Source organism: Squalius cephalus, assembly GCF_949319135.1.
Source record: "Squalius cephalus genome assembly, chromosome: 2".
Lineage (NCBI taxonomy): Eukaryota > Metazoa > Chordata > Actinopteri > Cypriniformes > Leuciscidae > Squalius > Squalius cephalus.
Genome location: NC_137123.1, coordinates 15,551,571 through 15,575,938, shown reverse-complemented (window position 1 = coordinate 15,575,938; position 24,368 = coordinate 15,551,571). Strand labels below are relative to the sequence as shown.

At 41.6% G+C, this 24,368-nt stretch overlaps 1 protein-coding gene across 2 annotated transcripts; it reads right to left on the bottom strand.

Moving 5' to 3' along the window:
- Positions 1-2,023: 2,023 nt before the first annotated feature.
- cc2d1a (coiled-coil and C2 domain containing 1A) lies at positions 2,024-24,363 on the bottom strand. 2 transcript variants are annotated; one of them, XM_079854329.1, is made up of 29 exons: positions 24,152-24,363; positions 23,630-23,708; positions 22,660-22,804; positions 22,126-22,232; positions 21,818-22,036; positions 21,263-21,557; positions 21,048-21,157; positions 20,090-20,162; positions 19,925-20,002; positions 19,715-19,842; positions 19,554-19,626; positions 18,737-18,861; positions 17,890-18,001; positions 17,639-17,811; positions 16,871-16,993; positions 16,718-16,776; positions 15,759-15,875; positions 15,606-15,679; positions 14,862-14,920; positions 14,489-14,540; positions 14,283-14,382; positions 13,923-14,013; positions 13,700-13,849; positions 11,937-11,995; positions 5,588-5,657; positions 5,394-5,514; positions 4,276-4,352; positions 3,857-3,904; positions 2,024-3,771 (listed from the first exon to the last, which is right to left on the bottom strand). In XM_079854329.1, the coding sequence occupies exons 2-29, from the start codon at positions 23,684-23,686 to the stop codon at positions 3,733-3,735; spliced, it is 2,934 nt and encodes a 977-aa protein (XP_079710455.1). In that variant the 5' UTR covers positions 23,687-23,708; positions 24,152-24,363; the 3' UTR covers positions 2,024-3,732. The 2 variants fall into 2 exon arrangements, with proteins under 2 accessions (XP_079710455.1, XP_079710454.1); XM_079854328.1 differs by having other exon boundaries at positions 24,188-24,363.
- Positions 24,364-24,368: the final 5 nt, after the last annotated feature.

The following is a 24,368-nucleotide window of genomic DNA, read 5'->3' as shown; positions in this document are numbered from 1 at the left end:
ATCGTTATTCATTGGCGTTTAAGCTAAAATAGTTATCGATGGGGCTATTCGCACAGAATGCAGTGTTGCGTAAAAAAATATGTGGGCAGTTGGATAGAAATAAGTTTTCGAGATGCATTTTTTAAAGTCGCAGCAAAAAAATGAAAATAAAAATTAGACTCGCGTACAGCGGTCAAAGATGTCCATCTAGCACATTCGCATGGAAATGGAAAGACGGTGGATTGAAAAAAAGTGCAGTCTCTAAAAGTATAATTAAAAAGATTTTTTCACAATTTGTGGAATCTCATTTGTGTTTGCATACTTTTACATATGGCATGTCAAGATGCATCATGCCAAATATAAAGAACAAGCTATGGACTACATACATAAGTTGTTTTCTATTGTTTCTTGAGAATGAGTCCCAGTCCTGTACGAAGCAGCCAGGACATTCTGCAAAACATCTCCTCCTTTAGTGTTCTTTATTAAAATGAAAGTTATACGGGTTTGGAACAACACAAGTGTTAGTAAAGGCCAGTTCACCCCAAGAATGATAAGTATAAAGATAACGATAACTGTAACTAGCATGCACAGGCGGATGATAACGTTCTGTTTCGTCGCCTGTCGCTTTAAATGCTCGAGTTCGTTAAAGCAGGGTGGATTCTGATTGGCTGTTGATGTTCAAAATAGTTGTTTAAGGGGTGGTTGAATATGATTTCACTTTTCTAACTTTAGTTAGTGTGTAATGTTGCTGTTTGAGCATAAACAACATCTGCAAAGCTACAACGCTCAAAGTTCAAAGCAAAGGGAGATATTTGCTTTTAAAGAAATCACTTTTTAAGGACTACAACAAACACGACATTCCTCCCGGGTTAGTGACATCACCAACCCTAAAATTTACATAAACCCCACCCCCGGGAACGCGATTAATAGATTATCATGACAGAATATGCTAATCAATGACTTGAAGACAACTACACATAAGATACATTAATTCATCAACTTACCATTCAGAAATGTTGTCTACATGTTCTCACTTCTTATTTAGTCTCTCCATCTTTGTCTGACGGTTTGAACATTAAAGCTAAAAGTTTTTGAAATTTTCAGTGCATGTCTGTGTGAGGTAATTGAAACTGCTAAGAACAAACCTCTGTGCCGGGAGCAGCAGCTCATTTGCATTTAAAGGGACATACACAAAAACAGGGCGTTTTTGCTCACCCTCAAAAAGCGACATTTTTAACATGCTATAAAAATATCTGTTGAGCTAAAACGTCACATACACACTCTGGGGACATCAGAGACTTATTTTACATCTTGTGAAAAGGAATTATACCACCCCTTTAAAGCGATTCCAATGATATTGTGGCGTGGCTTCCCTTTTCTCATAGAATTAGAGCCATTATTATCGTACATGCAGTGAACGAGCCTTAAATGATGACAGCATTTCCATTTTTAGCTCAACTTTTCTTTTTAATTATTAGCCATTAGACATATTAACAAATTAATGCAGCTTTTTAAAAATAGACCCATCGTCAGAACGTCAGTACATACATTAATACATTAGCAGTGATTGCCTTCAATATGTGGGTAATAAACCTCATCTGTACAAACTGGAGTGAATGAGGATGATGAAGACGAAGGCAGGCTAATGGGGTTCAGACACCAAACTAAAATAATGAGAGGTTTTCATGGAAACGAGGCAGATTTATGTCTGACTTTTCAAATGAAAAACAAAAAAAACAAACAAAAACCCCATAAAAGAGTTGATATATTGACTGACCACATCACACACACACACACACTGAACCTACTGAGATCTAGAAATGTGTTTCTGCTCTACACAAACAACACGGGGGTCTGATTGTGACGCTCAGGGGTTAAAGTTGATGCCCTTTTGACTCTGAAATAGACAAGTGAAGAAAAAGAGGCGACAGCTTCCCTAAAACATGCTGAATCAACACACACACACAACCTCAAAATCACATTTCCTTCATTATCACCCAGATACGAAACCTCTTTATACACACTCACTGGATTTGATCAAACACACACACACACACACACACCCTGAACCCCCTCACAATGAACCCCGTTTGATATTCTCTCACGTCTGTTCTCCAGCGGGGTGCAGATAATCCGCGATTATGGGATATTATCCGCATCTCCTCTATCTAACACAGTCACACACACTTGAACATCTTCCCTGGAGTGCTGAGATTATTCCCATATCACAGCCGTGCAGCGGCATTATCCTAATCTGGGAATATTGTTGGACACAGATTACTGTAAAGATGCTATTATAGACCCCAGATTAACAGCACTTGTACATGAGAGAGAGAGAGAGAGAGAGAGAGAGAGAGAGAGAGAGAGAGAGAGAAAGAGAGAGAGACAGACAGACAGAGAGAGAGACAGAGAGCGAGAGACAGAGAGAGAGAGACAGAGAGCGAGAGACAGAGAGAGAGAGAGAGAGAGAGAGAGAGAGAGAGAGAGAGAGAGAGAGAGAGAGAGAGACAGAGAGAAAGAGAGAGAGAGAGAGAGAGAGAGAGAGAGAGAGAGAGAGAGACAGAGAGAGAGAGAGAGACAGAGAGAGAGAGAGAGAGAGAGAGAGAGAGAGACAGAGAGAAAGAGAGAGAGAGAATGATAGGAGATGGAAGACCAAAAAGAACAATAGGCTTATAATAAAAAGATCGATTTCATTTCTGTAGTGCTAGTTACACGTATGACTCTGTCAGAGGGAATGACCGTCTGTCACTCTAACCGTGATTGTATTTATCTTATTTACAAAGTATTTAGGAGGAATCTCACAGTCATATTTCACAACCTATATAAATATATAATTTTAAGACCATTTGACTTGAAAATTAAGCACAATTTCCCCATAATATACATTAGTGTATGTATATATATTCTTATTCCTTATCATATAATTATTTTTAATTAACATTTTTTAATTCATTTCAAATTTGAATGAAAAAATAAATGTACTACATCAAATATTACCATCATGTATGCTTATTTTTACAATTTAAATTATATATACATTTTTCACATTATGGTTTAAATGTGCTTAATTATCATTAAAAAAAGTCACAATGCAATAAAAAAAATCGTAATGGTCCTAAAATAATCTTGTTTTGTTTTATGCCGAATATAATTTCTAATCTTTTGATTTTGGTCTGAAATATGAGCCAGGCATCTTGAAGGGTTTTGTGAGATTCCCCAGTAGTCTATGATTAATCTTCAGTTTTGCATAAGGTGAGAAGAGTCTGATCTCACTCGAAACATTCAGACGTCTGTCCTTACAGAAACACACTCATAGATGAGTTTCTGATGCTCTGAGCCGCAGAGTGATGGAGAGCAGCAACGCAAGACGTGTGTGTGTGTGTGTGTGTGTGTGAGTGAGTGAGTGAGTCTGAGTGTGTGTGAGTGTGAGTGTGAGAGAGAGAGTTTGTGTGTGTGTGTGTGTGTGTCTGAGTGAGTGTATATGTGTGTAGTGTACTGTGAGTCTGAGTATGTGTGTGTGTGTGTGTGTGTGCGCATGTGTGTGAGTGTGTGTGAGTGTGTGTCTGTCTGAGTGTGTGTGTGTGTGTGTGTGTGTGAGTAGTGTATGAGTGAGTGAGTGAGTGAGTGAGTGTGTGTGTTTGTCTTTGTCTGAGTGAGTGTGTGTGTGTGAGTAGTGTTTCCCTCTGCAGCTCCTTCACATCTGTCACGATTCATCTATATTGTGGTGATTTCAGAAGTGTGTGAAGAGTGTGTTCACTCTCTGACGGCCCGTTTCTTCCTGACAGACTCCAGCTGTGAGGGAGAGAATGACAGTGAGTTCACAGGACACGCGAGTGAGTGAGCTGAGACACTGACAGACTGCAGGTTTAACACACACCTCGTTCTCCACCATCTTCAGCCGGCCGAGAGCGTCTTTCGCTGCATCCTGAGACACAACAACACTTCTTTAGCTTTCATCAAACTGACTGATCCACAAATCAGGAAATTATTTCATCTCTTTACGAGCAAATGTGGCATCCAGCGTCTGCCGGGTTTAAAGGCACGTCACAAAGTTCTGATGAAACATCTGCGCTCGAGTGTTTCAAATCAACATCACACAACATTCACAAACCATTTTACTTCAGCCATGTCAAGTGTTTCTGAGTGCAATGGGACATTTAATGAGGGAAAATAGGAAAACTCACTCCTGATGGAAGACAATCAAGAAGGAAATACAAACCTATCACTGCAGTGTGTATGAGTGTGTGTGTGTGTGTGTGTGTGTGTGTGTGTGTGTGTGTGTGCTGTTTCGCTCACCCTGTTGCCTTGGCTGGAAAACACTTTGACTGAATCCGAGAGAGCGTGAATGAACTTCCGCAGCACATTTTCATATTCTGAGACACAGACAGAGAACATTATTGATGATCTGTCTTGTTGTCGGTCATTCTAGCGCTGGAAAGATCAGTTCATGCTAGTGAATCGGTTTATTCAGACAGTTCGTTTCAATGTATCACTTAAAAAAAAGATTCACAGATCCGTTTGAATCATCAATCAGTATTATTCCCAGTAGTCCACATGCAGCATTTCATATTCATTTCTGTAATAAAATAGATATTTTGTGAAATTCAGCTGTTGTTGACTTTTTTAAAATTTATTTTAATTTTATTTTTTAATTATTTTTAATTTTTAAATTTTTTTTTTTCATAGTTGCATTTCATGTAAATGTACAAAATGTGTCTGTTACACTACTATTTAGACATGAACAAAGTTAATAAATGGACCAAATAATTGTATTAATTAAAATGTAAAAAATTCAAGAGGTATTTGTTAATGTTAGTGTGGTGTGCTTATTATTTATGTATTATAATTAATGTAATTATGTACACTACTCTTGTTCAAAGGTTTGGGGTCGGTAAGATTTATAAAATGTTTTTGAAATTTGTATTTTCTGCTCACCAAGGCTGCATTTATTTGATCAAAAATACAGTAAAAATAGTAATATTGTGAAATATTATTACAATTTAAAATAACTGTTTTCTATGTGAATATATTGTTAAAATGTAATTTATTCCTGTGATCAAAGCTGAATTTTCAGCATCATTACTCCAGTCTTCAGTGTCACATGACCCTTCAGAAATCACTCTAATATGAGGATTTTCTGCTCAAGAAACATTTATTATTATAATCAGTGTTGAAAACAGTTTAATGTGGAATATTAATGTGGAAACAGTGACTCATTTGATTTCAGGATTTTTTTGATAAATAGAAAGTTTGTTAATTTGAAATAGAAATTTTCTGTAACGTATACTGTCACTTTTTTGTCATTTTTGATCAATTGAATGCGTCCTTTCTGAATATAAATGTGATTTTCTTTCTTAATGACCCTACAGTTGTCCCAGCGCCGCCTCTGTTAAAGCTGGTGGTGTGTGTGTTACCTGTCAGCGCTGCCGGGTGTTTCTCCAGGAATGATTTCTGCCACTGCAGTCGCTGACAGGCCTCCATGTGCTGCTTCACCAGCTCCGACGGATCTCGTCTGTTCTTCTTATATTCACTGATCTGAAGAGATGCACACACTGACTCATGATACACTCCATATCTGCTTAAAACAGTCAACAGCAACAACACACACCTTCCACTCCAGTCTCTCTTTGTCGTAGTGAAGCAGGCTGAAGCTGTGCAGTTTATACTGCGGAGGAGAGCTGAAACAGAGACACACACACGTGAACACACTCATAGATGAGCTGAAACAGACACACACACGTGAACACACTCATAGATGAGCTGAAACAGAGACACACACACGTGAACACACTCATAGATGAGCTGAAACAGAGACACACACACGTGAACACACTCATAGATGAGCTGAAACAGAGACACACACACGTGAACACACTCATAGATGAGCTGAAACAGAGACACACACACGTGAACACACTCATAGATGAGCTGAAACACACTCATAGATGAGCTGAAACAGAGACACACACACGTGAACACACTCATAGATGAGCTGAAACAGACACACACACGTGAACACACTCATAGATGAGCTGAAACAGAGACACACACACGTGAACACACTCATAGATGAGCTGAAACAGAGACACACACACGTGAACACACTCATAGATGAGCTGAAACAGAGACACACACACGTGAACACACTCATAGATGAGCTGAAACAGAGACACACACACGTGAACACACTCATAGATGAGCTGAAACAGAGACACACACACGTGAACACACTCATAGATGAGCTGAAACAGAGACACACACACGTGAACACACTCATAGTTGAGCTGAAACAGAGACACACACGTGAACACACTCATAGATGAGCTGAAACAGACACACACACGTGAACACACTCATAGATGAGCTGAAACAGACACACACACGTGAACACACTCATAGATGAGCTGAAACAGAGACACACACACGTGAACACACTCATAGATGAGCTGAAACAGACACACACACGTGAACACACTCATAGATGAGCTGAAACAGAGACACACACACGTGAACACACTCATAGATGAGCTGAAACAGACACACACACGTGAACACACTCATAGATGAGCTGAAACAGACACACACACGTGAACACACTCATAGATGAGCTGAAACAGAGACACACACACGTGAACACACTCATAGATGAGCTGAAACAGACACACACACGTGAACACACTCATAGATGAGCTGAAACAGAGACACACACGTGAACACACTCATAGATGAGCTGAAACAGACACACACGTGAACACACTCATAGATGAGCAGAAACAGACACACACACGTGAACACACTCATAGATGAGCTGAAACAGACACACACGTGAACACACTCATAGATGAGCTGAAACAGAGACACACACACGTGAACACACTCATAGATGAGCTGAAACAGAGACACACACACACACGTGAACACACTCATAGATGAGCTGAAACAGAGACACACACACGTGAACACACTCATAGATGAGCTGAAACAGACACACACACGTGAACACACTCATAGATGAGCTGAAACAGACACACACACACACTCATAGATGAGCTGAAACAGACACACACGTGAACACACTCATAGATGAGCTGAAACAGACACACACACACACTCATAGATGAGCTGAAACAGACACACACACACACTCATAGACGAGCTGAAACAGACACACACACGTGAACACACTCATAGATGAGCTGAAACAGAGACACACACACGTGAACACACTCATAGATGAGCTGAAACAGACACACACACGTGAACACACTCATAGATGAGCTGAAACAGAGACACACACACGTGAACACACTCATAGATGAGCTGAAACAGACACACACACATCAACACACTCATAGATGAGCTGAAACAGAGACACACACACGTGAACACACTCATAGATGAGCTGAAACAGAGACACACACGTGAACACACTCATAGATGAGCTGAAACAGAGACACACACACGTGAACACACTCATAGATGAGCTGAAACAGACACACACACGTGAACACACTCATAGATGAGCTGAAACAGAGACACACACGTGAACACACTCATAGATGAGCTGAAACAGACACACACACGTGAACACACTCATAGATGAGCTGAAACAGACACACACACGTGAACACACTCATAGATGAGCTGAAACAGAGACACACACACGTGAACACACTCATAGATGAGCTGAAACAGACACACACACGTGAACACACTCATAGATGAGCTGAAACAGACACACACACGTGAACACACTCATAGATGAGCTGAAACAGAGACACACACACGTGAACACACTCATAGATGAGCTGAAACAGAGACACACACACGTGAACACACTCATAGATGAGCTGAAACAGACACACACACGTGAACACACTCATAGATGAGCTGAAACAGACACACACACGTGAACACACTCATAGATGAGCTGAAACAGAGACACACACACGTGAACACACTCATAGATGAGCTGAAACAGAGACACACACACGTGAACACACTCATAGATGAGCTGAAACAGAGACACACACGTGAACACACTCATAGATGAGCTGAAACAGAGACACACACACGTGAACACACTCATAGATGAGCTGAAACAGACACACACACGTGAACACACTCATAGATGAGCTGAAACAGACACACACACGTGAACACACTCATAGATGAGCTGAAACAGAGACACACACACACACGTGAACACACTCATAGATGAGCTGAAACAGAGACACACACACGTGAACACACTCATAGATGAGCTGAAACAGACACACACACGTGAACACACTCATAGATGAGCTGAAACAGACACACACACACACTCATAGATGAGCTGAAACAGACACACACGTGAACACACTCATAGATGAGCTGAAACAGACACACACACACACTCATAGATGAGCTGAAACAGACACACACACACACTCATAGATGAGCTGAAACAGACACACACACGTGAACACACTCATAGATGAGCTGAAACAGAGACACACACACGTGAACACACTCATAGATGAGCTGAAACAGACACACACACACACTCATAGATGAGCTGAAACAGACACACACACACACTCATAGATGAGCTGAAACAGACACACACACGTGAACACACTCATAGATGAGCTGAAACAGAGACACACACACGTGAACACACTCATAGATGAGCTGAAACAGACACACACACACGTGAACACACTCATAGATGAGCTGAAACAGACACACACACACACTCATAGATGAGCTGAAACAGACACACACGTGAACACACTCATAGATGAGCTGAAACAGACACACACACACACTCATAGATGAGCTGAAACAGACACACACACACACTCATAGATGAGCTGAAACAGACACACACACGTGAACACACTCATAGATGAGCTGAAACACACTCATAGATGAGCTGAAACAGACACACACACGTGAACACACTCATAGATGAGCTGAAACAGAGACACACACACGTGAACACACTCATAGATGAGCTGAAACAGAGACACACACACGTGAACACACTCATAGATGAGCTGAAACAGACACACACGTGAACACACTCATAGATGAGCTGAAACAGAGACACACACACGTGAACACACTCATAGATGAGCTGAAACAGACACACACGTGAACACACTCATAGATGAGCTGAAACAGAGACACACACACGTGAACACACTCATAGATGAGCTGAAACAGACACACACACGTGAACACACTCATAGATGAGCTGAAACAGACACACACACGTGAACACACTCATAGATGAGCTGAAACAGAGACACACACACACACACACACACACACACACGTGAACACACTCATAGATGAGCTGAAACAGAGACACACACACGTGAACACACTCATAGATGAGCTGAAACAGAGACACACACACGTGAACACACTCATAGATGAGCTGAAACAGACACACACGTGAACACACTCATAGATGAGCTGAAACAGAGACACACACACGTGAACACACTCATAGATGAGCTGAAACAGACACACACACATCAACACACTCATAGATGAGCTGAAACAGAGACACACACACGTGAACACACTCATAGATGAGCTGAAACAGACACACACACGTGAACACACTCATAGATGAGCTGAAACAGACACACACACGTGAACACACTCATAGATGAGCTGAAACAGACACACACACGTGAACACACTCATAGATGAGCTGAAACAGAGACACACACACGTGAACACACTCATAGATGAGCTGAAACAGACACACACACGTGAACACACTCATAGATGAGCTGAAACAGACACACACACGTGAACACACTCATAGATGAGCTGAAACAGACACACACACGTGAACACACTCATAGATGAGCTGAAACAGAGACACACACACGTGAACACACTCATAGATGAGCTGAAACAGACACACACACGTGAACACACTCATAGATGAGCTGAAACAGAGACACACACACGTGAACACACTCATAGATGAGCTGAAACAGAGACACACACACGTGAACACACTCATAGATGAGCTGAAACAGACACACACACGTGAACACACTCATAGATGAGCTGAAACACACACACACGTGAACACACTCATAGATGAGCTGAAACAGACACACACACGTGAACACACTCATAGATGAGCTGAAACAGACACACACACGTGAACACACTCATAGATGAGCTGAAACACACACACACGTGAACACACTCATAGATGAGCTGAAACAGACACACACACGTGAACACACTCATAGATGAGCTGAAACAGACACACACACGTGAACACACTCATAGATGAGCTGAAACAGAGACACACACGTGAACACACTCATAGATGAGCTGAAACAGACACACACACGTGAACACACTCATAGATGAGCTGAAACACACACACACGTGAACACACTCATAGATGAGCTGAAACAGAGACACACACACGTGAACACACTCATAGATGAGCTGAAACAGACACACACGTGAACACACTCATAGATGAGCTGAAACAGAGACACACACACGTGAACACACTCATAGATGAGCTGAAACAGAGACACACACACACACACGTGAACACACTCATAGATGAGCTGAAACAGAGACACACACACACACACACACACGTGAACACACTCATAGATGAGCTGAAACAGACACACACACGTGAACACACTCATAGATGAGCTGAAACAGACACACACACGTGAACACACTCATAGATGAGCTGAAACAGAGACACACACACGTGAACACACTCATAGATGAGCTGAAACAGACACACACACGTGAACACACTCATAGATGAGCTGAAACAGAGACACACACACGTGAACACACTCATAGATGAGCTGAAACAGAGACACACACACACACACGTGAACACACTCATAGATGAGCTGAAACAGAGACACACACACACACACACACACACGTGAACACACTCATAGATGAGCTGAAACAGACACACACACGTGAACACACTCATAGATGAGCTGAAACAGAGACACACACACGTGAACACACTCATAGATGAGCTGAAACAGAGACACACACACACACACGTGAACACACTCATAGATGAGCTGAAACAGAGACACACACACACACACACACACACACGTGAACACACTCATAGATGAGCTGAAACAGACACACACACGTGAACACACTCATAGATGAGCTGAAACAGAGACACACACACGTGAACACACTCATAGATGAGCTGAAACAGAGACACACACACACACACGTGAACACACTCATAGATGAGCTGAAACAGAGACACACACACACACACACACACACACACGTGAACACACTCATAGATGAGCTGAAACAGACACACACACGTGAACACACTCATAGATGAGCTGAAACAGAGACACACACACGTGAACACACTCATAGATGAGCTGAAACAGACACACACACGTGAACACACTCATAGATGAGCTGAAACAGACACACACGTGAACACACTCATAGATGAGCTGAAACAGACACACACACGTGAACACACTCATAGATGAGCTGAAACAGAGACACACACACGTGAACACACTCATAGATGAGCTGAAACAGACACACACACATGAACACACGCATAGATGAGCTGAAACAGAGACACACACACGTGAACACACTCATAGATGAGCTGAAACAGACACACACACGTGAACACACTCATAGATGAGCTGAAACAGAGACACACACACGTGAACACACTCATAGATGAGCTGAAACAGAGACACACACGTGAACACACTCATAGATGAGCTGAAACAGAGACACACACATGTGAACACACTCATAGATGAGCTGAAACAGAGACACACACGTGAACACACTCATAGATGAGCTGAAACAGACACACACACACACACACACACGTGAACACTCTCATAGACACGCAATAACTGTCGTCCAATCGGCTTCACTTTTACCTTGGCTTCGAGTTCCTGTCGTGATCGTTTTGGGGTTTGGATCTTGGAGAAGGCGCTTGCTGGAAAGAAAATGGTTTATGATTTATAGAAACGTAAAACAAAACAACAAAATAAAAAAAAACATTAGATTTTTGAAAAATGTTCAGTTTCATCATATTTTCTCATATGTTCTCTCATTTGAACTTTGTTGTCTTGTACAGTATATTGTTTTGCAATAAAAAACTCTTAAAAAGACAGTAAATAAATTAAAAATTAAAAAAAAAACACTGAATATTGTCATTTCTTTATTTTAGTCAGTATAAAAGCCAGTATAACAAATACTACCATGATGTATCGTTAATTTTTCATTACTGTGGGATTACAAATGTAAGAATCTGTTTAAGATCTGCTGATCTTACATAACATGAGACACTAAGGTGGAGCACACTGAGTTTAGCATGTAGGGTTATGATGATGATATCAGCGGTTACGCAGAGGTTCCTGCCAGTCCTGTTCTCTCTACTGTAAGTTAAATGAGTCAGATTACTGGGACTCTCACCCTCAGTCTCTAATGGCTCCTGGAGCCCCTGTCCCAGTTGTTGAATAGTTATGCTGATTGGATTAGGACTGGTAGAGTGTAGGGCTGGTTCCTATAGCTGGATACTTCATTTGCATGCTTTAAGGTCGTCACCCAGGTGCTTTGTCTCCATATCTAAGCATTGCCCACTAAAATCTATATGAACTACCATGTACACTGCCTCAGTCAGACATGATGACTGCAGCCACCGACAGCTCGTGTTCTCAATGAAGAATCCTGCTCTCCTGGTCTTCGCTTCTGAGTTTCCTACACTATATACATATACACACACATACACTCAGGGCCCTATCTTGTACCCAGCGCAATTGACTTTGTACACTGACGCATGTATCATTCCTATTTTGCACCCGACGCACAGCGGACTTTTCCCTGCACAGACGCACGTCGGTAAACTAGGGAATGAACTTGCGCTGCCGGGGGCGGTTCAGCGAAAAGAGGAGGCGTGTTCCGGCGCAAACGTTCCCTGATGTTATTTTGCAGTTTCAGAAAACAATTCCGCCACTAACCAGGAGAAACCTCGTCTAAAGTCAGTGGCGTGTTGCGCATGTTATTCAGATGCTATTTTAAGGGCGCATGCTTGGCCATAATGTAGCGTGTGCACACAATGCACATACACTTTGTTGTTTCTCTCATCTACACAGACGCAGCAGTTCCCATTTTTGCAAACCATACATAATTACAAGGAAAAATATTCCACATGAGGGAAATCATTGTTGTGTCCATGAAGATGTGAAAAAATAGGCATAAATCTAGTTTACACATTTACCAAAATTATTATACGCCTGTTTAACCGAAGCTTATTTGGGTGGGTTTCTCCCATCCCCAATGTCACTTCTCTGTGTTTTACGGCCCTGACGAGAACGCCGGTCTCCTTGGCTGTGAACCGCTCCTGGCGTGTGTCTGGCAAATCCGCCGTTATAATAGCAATCCGCCATGGAACAAGCACGCCTGCTCTTAAAGGGAATGTGAGATGTCGCTCTGATTGGTTTATTTCACGTTACGCCCAAACCACACCTATGAATAATGAAGCTACTTCAGACCAACCCATTTTAGATTTGCGCTGAGATCCACCCACAAAGTTACTTGCGTTTCGCGTTTGATACTTGCGTTTCAGATCGTTAATATAGGGCCCGATATCATTTTATTTATTGTACATCCTGTGTGTAATAAAAACGGCCTCTCGTACCCGTTCCTTGTTTTTCTCAGGTGAAGGTGTGATGGGGTCGATGACGAGCCACTTCTCCGTCACCGACTGTAGCTGAACTCCTCCCAGCGGCTCCCGGATCTTCACTCGCACCTCCAGCTTCCCCCCCGTCGCCTTACGCCCGTCCAGCACCTGCAACAGCAGCACAGGCTTGTGTGTGTGTGTGTGTGTGACGCGTGAGTGTGAGTCTGTGTGAATCACTCACGTCTATAATCTCTCGGATCTCACACTGGTTCTCCAGGGCTTCCAGCTTCAGCTGAGCGCTTCCCACCACTCTATCCGTCTTGAAGAGACCGCTGCACGCGCACGCGCACACACACACACACACACACACACACACACACACATACACACAATTAGAGTATTGAGAATAATCACTGACAATAACATGATTTTGGAAAACAAAACAAAACAAAAAAAGAAACATCCAGATATATTACAGCGATGAGAATTTCCTTAATTGTCACAATGCAAGTTTGTTTTTTAAACTTATTAGTATTATTAGCAGTTTCCTCTCTGTTGTGGTGGAGTGTGATCTGGACTGCCTGAACTACAGTGTCCTCACCCCTTGTGAACGATCTCCAGCTTGATGCCTTTGGCCTGTACGATCCTCTTAAAGCCTCTGTGATCTCGCTTGATGTTCAGCTTGAACTGCTCCTTAAACTCTGAAACACACAGAGACTGTCATCTAATGCTGCCACCTGTTTAACAGACAGACCGTGTGTGTGTGTGTGAGTGAGTGAGTGAGTGAGTGAGTGTGTGTGTGTGTACCTGGACAGTTGGTGTTTTTCACAGTGCTGGTTTTGTCTCTCTGAGCTTCTTCCTGAGAAAACAATACACACAATAGACATGTTTCAAAGTTCAAAGTTGTGAATTTAACTTATGCGCAAAACTGCAATATCGCATAAAACATTTGAGAATAAAGCATAATTTCCATCTTATGTGTTCAAAAGAACAAAATCATCACTTCCTGGGAAACACAAAATATCTGTAATAAAATGAAAGTTGCTGCAGTCGAGGAAGAAACTGTGGCTACTTTTGTCCTCCATCATAAATGAGTTGTGTTCAGAGAGTCAGACATGTGTGTGTGAGTGTGAGTGTGAGTGTGTGTGAGAGAGTGTGTTGGAGTGTGTGTGTGGCGTACCGCACTGGGGAAGGGAAACTCGAAGCGCACACTTGAATCCAGATCGTTGGCAGAAACTCCTGGAGAAAACACCAAAACAACATTTGCAGGATTTTGTCACAGAATATCATTATTTATTTATTTCCTCAGACTTTATTTAGACTATATATATAACATTCAAAAGTTTGGGGTCAGTAAAATTCTATATTCTTAACAAATTCATATTTTTTATTCAGAAAAGGATGTGTTGTGACAATTGAATTGATCAAAAGTGACAATAAAGATATTAATAATGTTACAAAATATTCTATTTCAAATAAATGCTGTTCTTTAGAAGAATTAGAATCATATTAGAATGACTTCTGGAGGATCATGTGACCCTGAAGACTGGAGTGATGATGCTGAACATTCAGCTTTGATCACAGGAATAAATTAAAGTTTAACAGATATCCACATAGAAAACTTACATTTTAATTTGTAATAATATTTCCGAAGGTCTAAAACTCAAACCGGTCCTCACAAAGTTAGTTGTACTCACACTCCTCACACTCACACACACACACACACACACTCACACACACACTCTCACACACACACACTCTCACACACTCTCACACACACACACTCTCACACTCCTCACACTCCTCACACTCCTCACACTCCTCACACTCCTCACACTCCTCACACTCCTCACACTCCTCACACTCCTCACACTCCTCACACACACACACACACACACACACACACACACACACACACACACACCTGGAGGAGTGGGCAGGTTGATTCCTTTCACGATGGTCAGCACCATGTCATTGGACGTCAGGTTAGGAAAGATCCTATAAACACAGAGATGGCTCATTTAGGGACTCTGTGCAGGACGTCCTCACGGACACACATGTGTGTGTGTGTTCTTACTTGACGGTGTTGAGGGTGCGCTCCTCCGTGTGGTACTTGGGTACTGGTCGGCCTTTAGCGTGAGCTTTCTTCAGTACTTCAATATTACTCATGCATTCCTCTGCCAGCTTCTCAAACCTACAACACAAAGCAAGTCTTCCTCATGGGACTGTTCGCTGCTCACACTGTGTGTGTCATTTCAGGCTTTACTGTCCACGTGGGACATTCAGTCTCTACAACGTTACCAAAATCTGACACAGATACACTTTCATACACTTTTCAGATTAGAACTTTCTTTCTGACAGATTTTAAATATTTCTTTAATTTAATTTTTTTTATGAATTCAATTTAATTTATATAATGGTTAACTTTTTACATCATTAATGTGTAAAAAAATGTGTTTGTATAAATCAAAAAATTTGTAAAAGATATATATATATATATATAACAACAGTACTTAAAATAAAAAGCCAGCACATTAATTTATTAAAATTAGATTTTGCACTTTTAGTGCTTAGTTACGTAAATAGGACAACATTTTTCTGTTTTATTTAATATTTTATACACAACTATTCAAAAGTTTTGGGTTGAAAAGATTTTTAAAGTGTCTTCTGCACACCAAGGCTGCATTTATTTGATCAAAAAATACAGTAAAAAAAGTAGTAAAATTCATATTTTGGTTGAAAACTTGATTATTTTTTTCAGGATTCTTTGATGAACAGAAAGTTCAAAAGAACAGCATTTATTTGAAATAAAATCTTCTGTAACATTATAAATGTCTTCACTGTCACTTTTGATCAATTTAATGTGTCCTTGCTGAATAAAAGTATTAATTTCTTCGCAAAAAAAAGCTCAAACTTTTTGAACAGTAGTGCACATTCATCACTCAAAACACACTTGTAAACCTTACTGAATGTAAAAATCTAAACAGACATTCACTAACACAAACACACAGCATCAAGATGAATGAAAACACACACCTGGCAGTTTCAGCTACATTCCCCATATGAGTGAACTGCTGCGAGTAGGCCAGGCATTTCTGGAAACATCAATCATTAGATAGTTAATAAGCCATGCGTTTGTGGTTAACGCTCTACAGGAGTCAGATGTACGAGTCGCTGTGTGACACTGACCTCGTGCTGCAGTTTGAGCTTCTCCATGAGTTGTGTGTACTGTTCAGTCGAGCGCGGGGACACTGCAGACGAGCGAGACTGAGACAGTCTGTAGTCCTCCTCACTGACCGGAGCGCCCGGCACCTGCACACACACACACACACACACACACACACACACACACACACACACACACACACACACACACACACACCACTGTGAACAACACTGCATCCAGACACTTCACACACACACACACACACACACACAGCTCTTCACATTCACACACTGATGCAGGACTGTCCAGAAAAGGACTGAAATACAGTTTAGATGAGCGACGAGCTCGGAGGCTGAAAATAATCAACTTTTTCTCAAACACTTATTTCACACTCTTCTCTTCTCTGATGATGAGGGCGGGGCTTGATTTTGTCCGTGAGGAATTGATTAAATGGTTGTGGTTTGCTATTGGTGGATCTGATGTGAGTGACAGGTTGCCCCGCCCGCCCAACATTTGCTCATGTTTGTGAAGCCGTTTCACTAGGACATACATCACAATAGGGAATAAAAGACTATCGCAACTTCCTTTCATGCCGACATTTATCGCTGTGTTTATCATATAGTGCTTGTAATACAACAGCTGAGGGAGTGACATGGATTTTTCTATTGGAGCAAATGATAACACAAAAAAGATATTTGTTGTAGTTTTTGTTCGCCACTACAGAAGTTTACCCAACTGTGATGACTTTCTGAGAACCCTGGAAATGTGAAAAGCATCATAAATTCGCAAACCTTGGTGATGTCAACAGGAAGTCCGGACTTGGCGGCATTGATCATGGCATCGAGTCCTTTAGCGTGTCTGAGGTGCTGCGCGGCTCCCTGCATGTCCTTCATCTCTTTAGAGCGCAACGCCGCCTTCACAAACTGCTGTCTGCGCATCATCAGGAAATCCAGCTGCTGCTGGGCTGCAAAACACAACACACACACACACATATTACACATCAGCGCATGCACATTAATGCCTTTGCATGAACTCTGCCTACCTTTCCCTCCTGGTTTGGGTGTGTTTGTGGAGCCAGTGGGCGTCCCTGCGGTGGACGGGGCTTTCGGAGGAGCGGGAGCTCTTGATTTCTGAACGGCAGGCGGAGCTGATGGCTACACATGAAACAGAGCGATGAAGAATCAGGCTGAAACACACTTTCTAGATCAGGGATGGGCAACTTCGGTCCTGGAGGGACACTGTCCTGAAGAGTTCAGCTCCAACGCTGATTTAACTCCTGCCTGTAGTTTCCAGGGCTGTGTCTGAAATCGCCCCCTACACCCTTAGATACGGCACTATTTGACAGGACAGTTATTTGTAGTGGTGTCCGAAATCATAGTGGACGTTATCGAGTGCACTCATTCAATCCCACAATGCACTGCAATAAGGAGAAGATGTCGCCCGCAGCTGAATCAATCATCCATCCATTTAACAAACCGCTGGTCCAATGTGGGTACAGCGTAATATCATACAGGTATAAATTCCTTTTTAATTGATTATTAAATCGTTTAATTACGGTTTATACATGCCAGTTTCCATAGAGTTCAAGATAAATCTTTTCATTACTCCTAGAGATGCCAGTTCGATAAGTTTAAAATGATTATTAAACAGCACAATCTATGCAAAAGCAGCAGCCCTTCCGGGACTCAGCGTCTGAATTCACTCACTCGTTTTCATTCACTCCTTCCAGTGGACTATATCAGTGGAGTGATGTAGGGAATAGTGAATGATTTCGAACTCAGCTCATCCTGAAGATGTTAGATTAGCTTGTTTGGGTGTGTTTGATTAGAGTTGGAGCCAAACTCCGCAGGACTGAAGTTGCCCATCTCTGTTCTAGATGCTTCACTGACCTTGTGTGTCTCCTCATCTTCATCCGCGTCAGCATCTTCGTCCTGATTGGCCAGTTTCATGGCTGTCTCCAGGACGCCCATAAAGTTCTGGTTGCCTCCCTCGGTGCCCTGCAGCGGAGGACAACCTGACATGCGCACACACACACACACACACACACACACACACACACACACACACACACACACACACACACACACACACACAAACACACACACACACACACCCCGTCAAAAGAGGCACACAAACCATCTTCAACTATGATTGTGAGGACTTTCCTGTGATCTCTAATTTATCTGCTGTACATTCTGAACTCTGTCCCTCGAGGGCCACTGTCAAGTCAAGTCAAGTCACATACAGCGCTTTTTACAATACAGATACAGTGTCAAAGCAGCTTTAAAGATAACAGGAAAATAATGCAACTAAGTTTGTTTCTAGAAGAAAATAGCGTCACAGTCCAGCTTAAGTTCGTTCAGTGATGGTTCATTTTTGTTGTAGAAAAGTTATTAATTTAGTTAATTTATATATATAGCCGCTCTGGAGAAAACCGTGATGTCATTGTCCAGTTCAGTTCTCATATTATGGTGTCAATGCAGGCAGATCAACATTATTGTTGGATATTAAATGTCCCCAACTAAGCAAGCCAAAAGCCAAGGCAAGAAAGGCCACTGTCCTGCAGAGTTTAGCTCCAAACGCTAATCAAACACAATCAAGGTCTTCAGGATTACTAGAAAGCCACAGGCAGATGTGTGTGATCAGGGCTGAAGCCAAACTCTGCAGGAAAGTGGCCCTCGCTGCAAACAAGTACACAAGCATTACCTGGTGGAACAGGAAGATCTGCCAGATTCACAGGCCGTCCTGCTTTTTGAGCTTTAATGGCGTCTTGATATTGCTGAAGTGAAGAACACACACACAAAAGAAGTTAAAGAAATGGCTTTTTGTATTATTGTTATACACATGTGACTCCTCAGGTGTGTTACCTTGATAATGCGCTGGTGCATGCGTGCTTTGCGGTCGTCTCCTTTGCTCTTGGCGCTCTCTGCAGCTTCTTTGTATTTGTCCATGCGCTGCTGTAAGGCCTCGGCGACGCTCCGGGGAGCAGAGAGAGCTGAAACACACACACACATCCGTTCATATACAGTGTAACTGATATCTAGACCGCGTTTAATCAGCGACACCCTCGTTCTCACCTGGTTCTGGGGCAGGAGGAGGGGCGTCTGGTTTAGAGGACAGCTGGGGGGGGTTTGAACGTGGCACTTCGACCTCAGCTGAAACAGAAAGACTATCATCAATATCTGAATAAACTAACCAGGATGCAACTGGGGTGAGTGATGATCTGTGAGGTAAGGCTGTACCAGGAGGGGGCGGCAGTGAGCTGATGTCCACAAACTCCCCTCGGTCAACCGTCTCCACCAGCGAGTCTAATCTCTGTGGGAAATGCAGAGACAGACAACAAATGAGTGTCATAGTTGTTGTGGTGGTTAATTGTAACCTAGTGTTGAGTAAATCTACAGTCCACAATAATAGACCTACACTTGGGGTCGGTAAGATGTTTAAATGTTTTTGAAACAAGTCTCTTCTGCTCACAAAGGCTGCATTTATTTGACCGAAAATACAGTAAAACACAGTAATATTGTGAAACATTATTACAATTCAAAATAGCTGTTTTCTATGTGAATGTATATTAAAATGTAATCTATTCCTGTGATCAAAGCTGAATTTTCAGTATCATTACATTATTTATGATTATTATCAATGTTGAAAACAGTTGTGCTGGTAAATATTTTTTTTGAAACCACGATACATTTGATTTCAGGACTTTTAAAGAATAGAAAGTTAAAAGAACAGCATTTGAAATAAAATCTTTTGTAACATTTTAAATGTCTTTAAAAATATAACATTTTAGTATCACTGAGATCACTTTTAGGTTTTTTTTTTCGGTTTCATTTTAATTTGAAAGTTTTAGTCATTTTATTGTGCTTTTATTATTTTTATAAAAAAAATGTAAATGTCTCTATCTTTTTTTCAGTTTTATATCAAGCTCAACAAAATGAAAAACTAGCTGATTTAATGTTTTTAATATTTGATTTTATTTCAGTTAACATTTATTTTATTTCATGAAATAATTTTTTTATGCTTTTTGTTTTATTATAATAATATCCTTGGTCTTTACTGTCACTTTAGACCAATTTAATGCATCCTTGCTGAATAAAACTATTAGTTTCTTTCCAAATAAACGATAGCGCTCTTGGATAAAATGTGAAGAGAAACAAACAAACGAATGTAAATGTGGCCTAAATGAGACGCTCTTACCTTGGACACTGAGTAGAGTTGTTTGGCTTGGTCAGTGTTTCCGCTCTGTTTGGCCTTTATGGCTGCCAGCTTATACTCTCTCTGTCTGCTTAATATACTCGCTTTGAGCTCTGAAACACACACAAATGTGACTAATGTGTACAGTAACGGCTTTCCAAACAGTTTTATAAGAGTTAAATGAGATATTCAGTGTGTGTGTGTGTGTGTGTGTGTACCTGAGTGCTGTGTGTTGGGCTGGCTGGGCGTGAGGGGTGATATGGCTGGTGTATCGGGCGTTACGGCAGTCAGTCTCTGTGATGGAGGCTGTAGAAACTGAGGTTTGGATGGAGCGATTGGCTTCACGTTGGCCGTCTGAGGTGGTGTGTTTGCTGGTGCAGGTTTTTCCTGCTCTCCGATTGGCTCTGCCTGCGAATCAGCGGAGGGTTTTCCACCAGTGGCCACAGGAGGAGGAATCTCGTCTTCATTGATGGGTTTCCCCTTTTTAGCTGACGTCAGCATTGACTGTAGAGTCTAAAAACAAGGAGAACATGTTACAGACCAATACTCAAACATGAGGAAAAATGAGCAGGACAGAAAGTTTGACATGGCGTTCGACAGATATCTATATCGCCAATATATTTGGTCAATTTAAATGATTGCATCAGCCGAAAAGTTTGACTGATAAGTGAGCTAAGCGGGACTTTTATTTTGACAGCAGCCACCCTGCTCTCTCAGATACTGGCAGTGGCCATCAAAAAAAAAATCTATCTTTATTCTCAGATATGGTCCACCTTCAGTCCACGGTCGTATCTCCGAGCTTTGCTGGTCTCTCCCGATGCCTTGGCGTTGGTAATGGCGGTTTGGTACATGTCTAAGCGCTCTCTCAGGCGAGACTCCAGGCTGGTTGTGGACTGGGGCGTTGCATTCGAGCGTTGAGGAGGTGCTGGTGACGGAGGGGCTTTCCTGACCACTTGCTCCTCATCGTCTTCCAACACCTCATTCAGCTCGGCCTGAAAAACGACTTTAGTGAAAATCTCTTCATGCGAGAAACATCATATCCCATGCAGTGGACGTAAAGACAAGAAGGTTTTTGCCTAACCAGGAGATCAGCATCGTCCTCCAAATCACCATCATCGTCTCCGTCCTCGTCCAGATCTCTCATACACAGAGCGGCCATCCGATCAATGTCCTCCATGGGCAGCGGAGCTACATGAGGCAAAAAAGAGAGAAAGATGATGGAAAAATGCCATGGTTTTAATTGTTAAAGTCCCCCTGGGGTGAAAATCCAGCTTTTAATGTTGTTTATATGTCTATGTGGTGTTGTTAATATGCTTTAAGACAAACCATGTGCAAATTCATAAGTCGACACCATTGCTGAGTATTTTCTCCTTAAAACTTTAGTGAACCAAAGACAGTCTCAAAAACACACTTTGAAATCGCTGGTGCTTCTGACGTCACAAACTACCTTGTAACCAATCAGATCAACGTGTGATCGTCAACGAGTGGAACTCTGAGCTGAGTGAGTGAGTGGAGGCAGGGATAATTTGCATATTCATGGATGAGTTTTAAGGGATAAAATGATTACGGGGGACTTTAATAGATGACATATCTACATAATGTTTGGTGTCCTCACCTTTTCCTCCAGGTTTCCTGCCCGCTGGTCCGCCCCTCCCTCCTCCTCCCCCCATCAAGGCCAGAAGCTCCGCCTCTAACTCCTCCTCATTTCCCCCGGATTCATCCAGCCCGCCATCAGGAGCCAAATCCAACAGCAGTCCCATCTGATTACACGTGAGGACATAGAGCCAGTGTTATTTTGGTAAAATTGAGATACTATTAAATCTTTTTATTATTATTTTGAAGTTTTTATTTCATATTGCCCAATTTTATTTGAACTTTTGTTAGCTTTAGTAATTTTGATGTGTCTTTTTTAATATGTCCATAAAGTTTTATGCATTTAAGACATATTGATTAAACATTCCGAGGTCAAAATAGTTTTGAAAAATAATAAAAATATAAAAAAAACATGATCGGATTAATTGTTCACTATTAGATCTAAACTGCCTGGCCACAAAAGTGTCTGTTTGGATTTAAATAGGCAAATGCTTAAGAGTCTATGATTGGATCATTATTGCAGTGATTATTATGTTTGGCAACAGTTCTTCTAACCCTAATTGATGGAGTGTGTAGCATTTCATTTCTTAAACAACCATGCAGCAAAACTCATAATGGCCATATTCCAGGATGACAATGTCAGGATTCATCCGGCTCAGATTGTGAAAGAATGGTTGTGAGGGAGCATGAAGAATCATTTTCACACACGAGTCCAGACTTTAAATTCATTGAAAGTATTTTGGATGTGCTGGAGGAGACTTTACAGAGTGATGGACTCTTACATTGTCCATACAAGATTTTGACCAAAATATTATGCACCTCTTGATGTTGTTTGCCTTTTTAAATCCAAACAGCGAATATTTTTTTTTTGCTCAGGTAGTGTATAACACGCATTTATAAAATAAATAGGGTGAATTTCCATTTTTATGCTGACTTTAAAGCTGAGATTTCATGATTCTGGACACAATACTGACTCTCATCTTGTGTTTTACCTGTTTGGCCCTGGCAGCCCCCTGGCCCTTCTGCGGAGGGTTACGGCTTCGGCTCATTTTCTTCACAGATCCTTCAAACCTGGAGTGAGAACAAGAAAGATTCATTTATAAAGCTACAATCGTAATTAGCCCTCCAGTAACACCACAGACAACAAGACCTGAAAGAAAGTGACAGGCTTGGTCAAGGCACATTCCGGAATCATGACGTGAATAATGACGTTTATATTTGCATAATCCATGCATAGACAAAATCAACAGCAAATGTTTATTTAATTGTGCCATATACCTCCTAGACCTCCATCAGATTACATTACCTGACTATAAGCTCAATAGCTAATGTTTCAACAGTATTTAGCCTGTGCTAGTGTTTAAACATGGGAATCGAAAGCTGATTTTGCACCAAAAACTGTTGGAGGCAAAGCTGAATGAAGCTATGAAATACATTTCAGCTCATTCACAATATAAACGAGAACGTAAACAACTAATTGAGTCAAAGTGCAAGCTACCGAGGCTAGTTCTTACCTCAGACTCTCTTTACTAATAATTTGAACACGATACCTCGATCATATGTTCCTCCGAGGGCGGGTTACGTGGTCAATATCTGTTCCGTTGAGAAGAATGAGCTGTCTGTCATGAAGTTATTGCACTAGAGTTTCATAAATACAGAAGTAAACACAAATCTGCACTGCTGTCAATGACAATTCAGCACTTCCTGCTTTTCGCCAGGTTTCCCATAGCA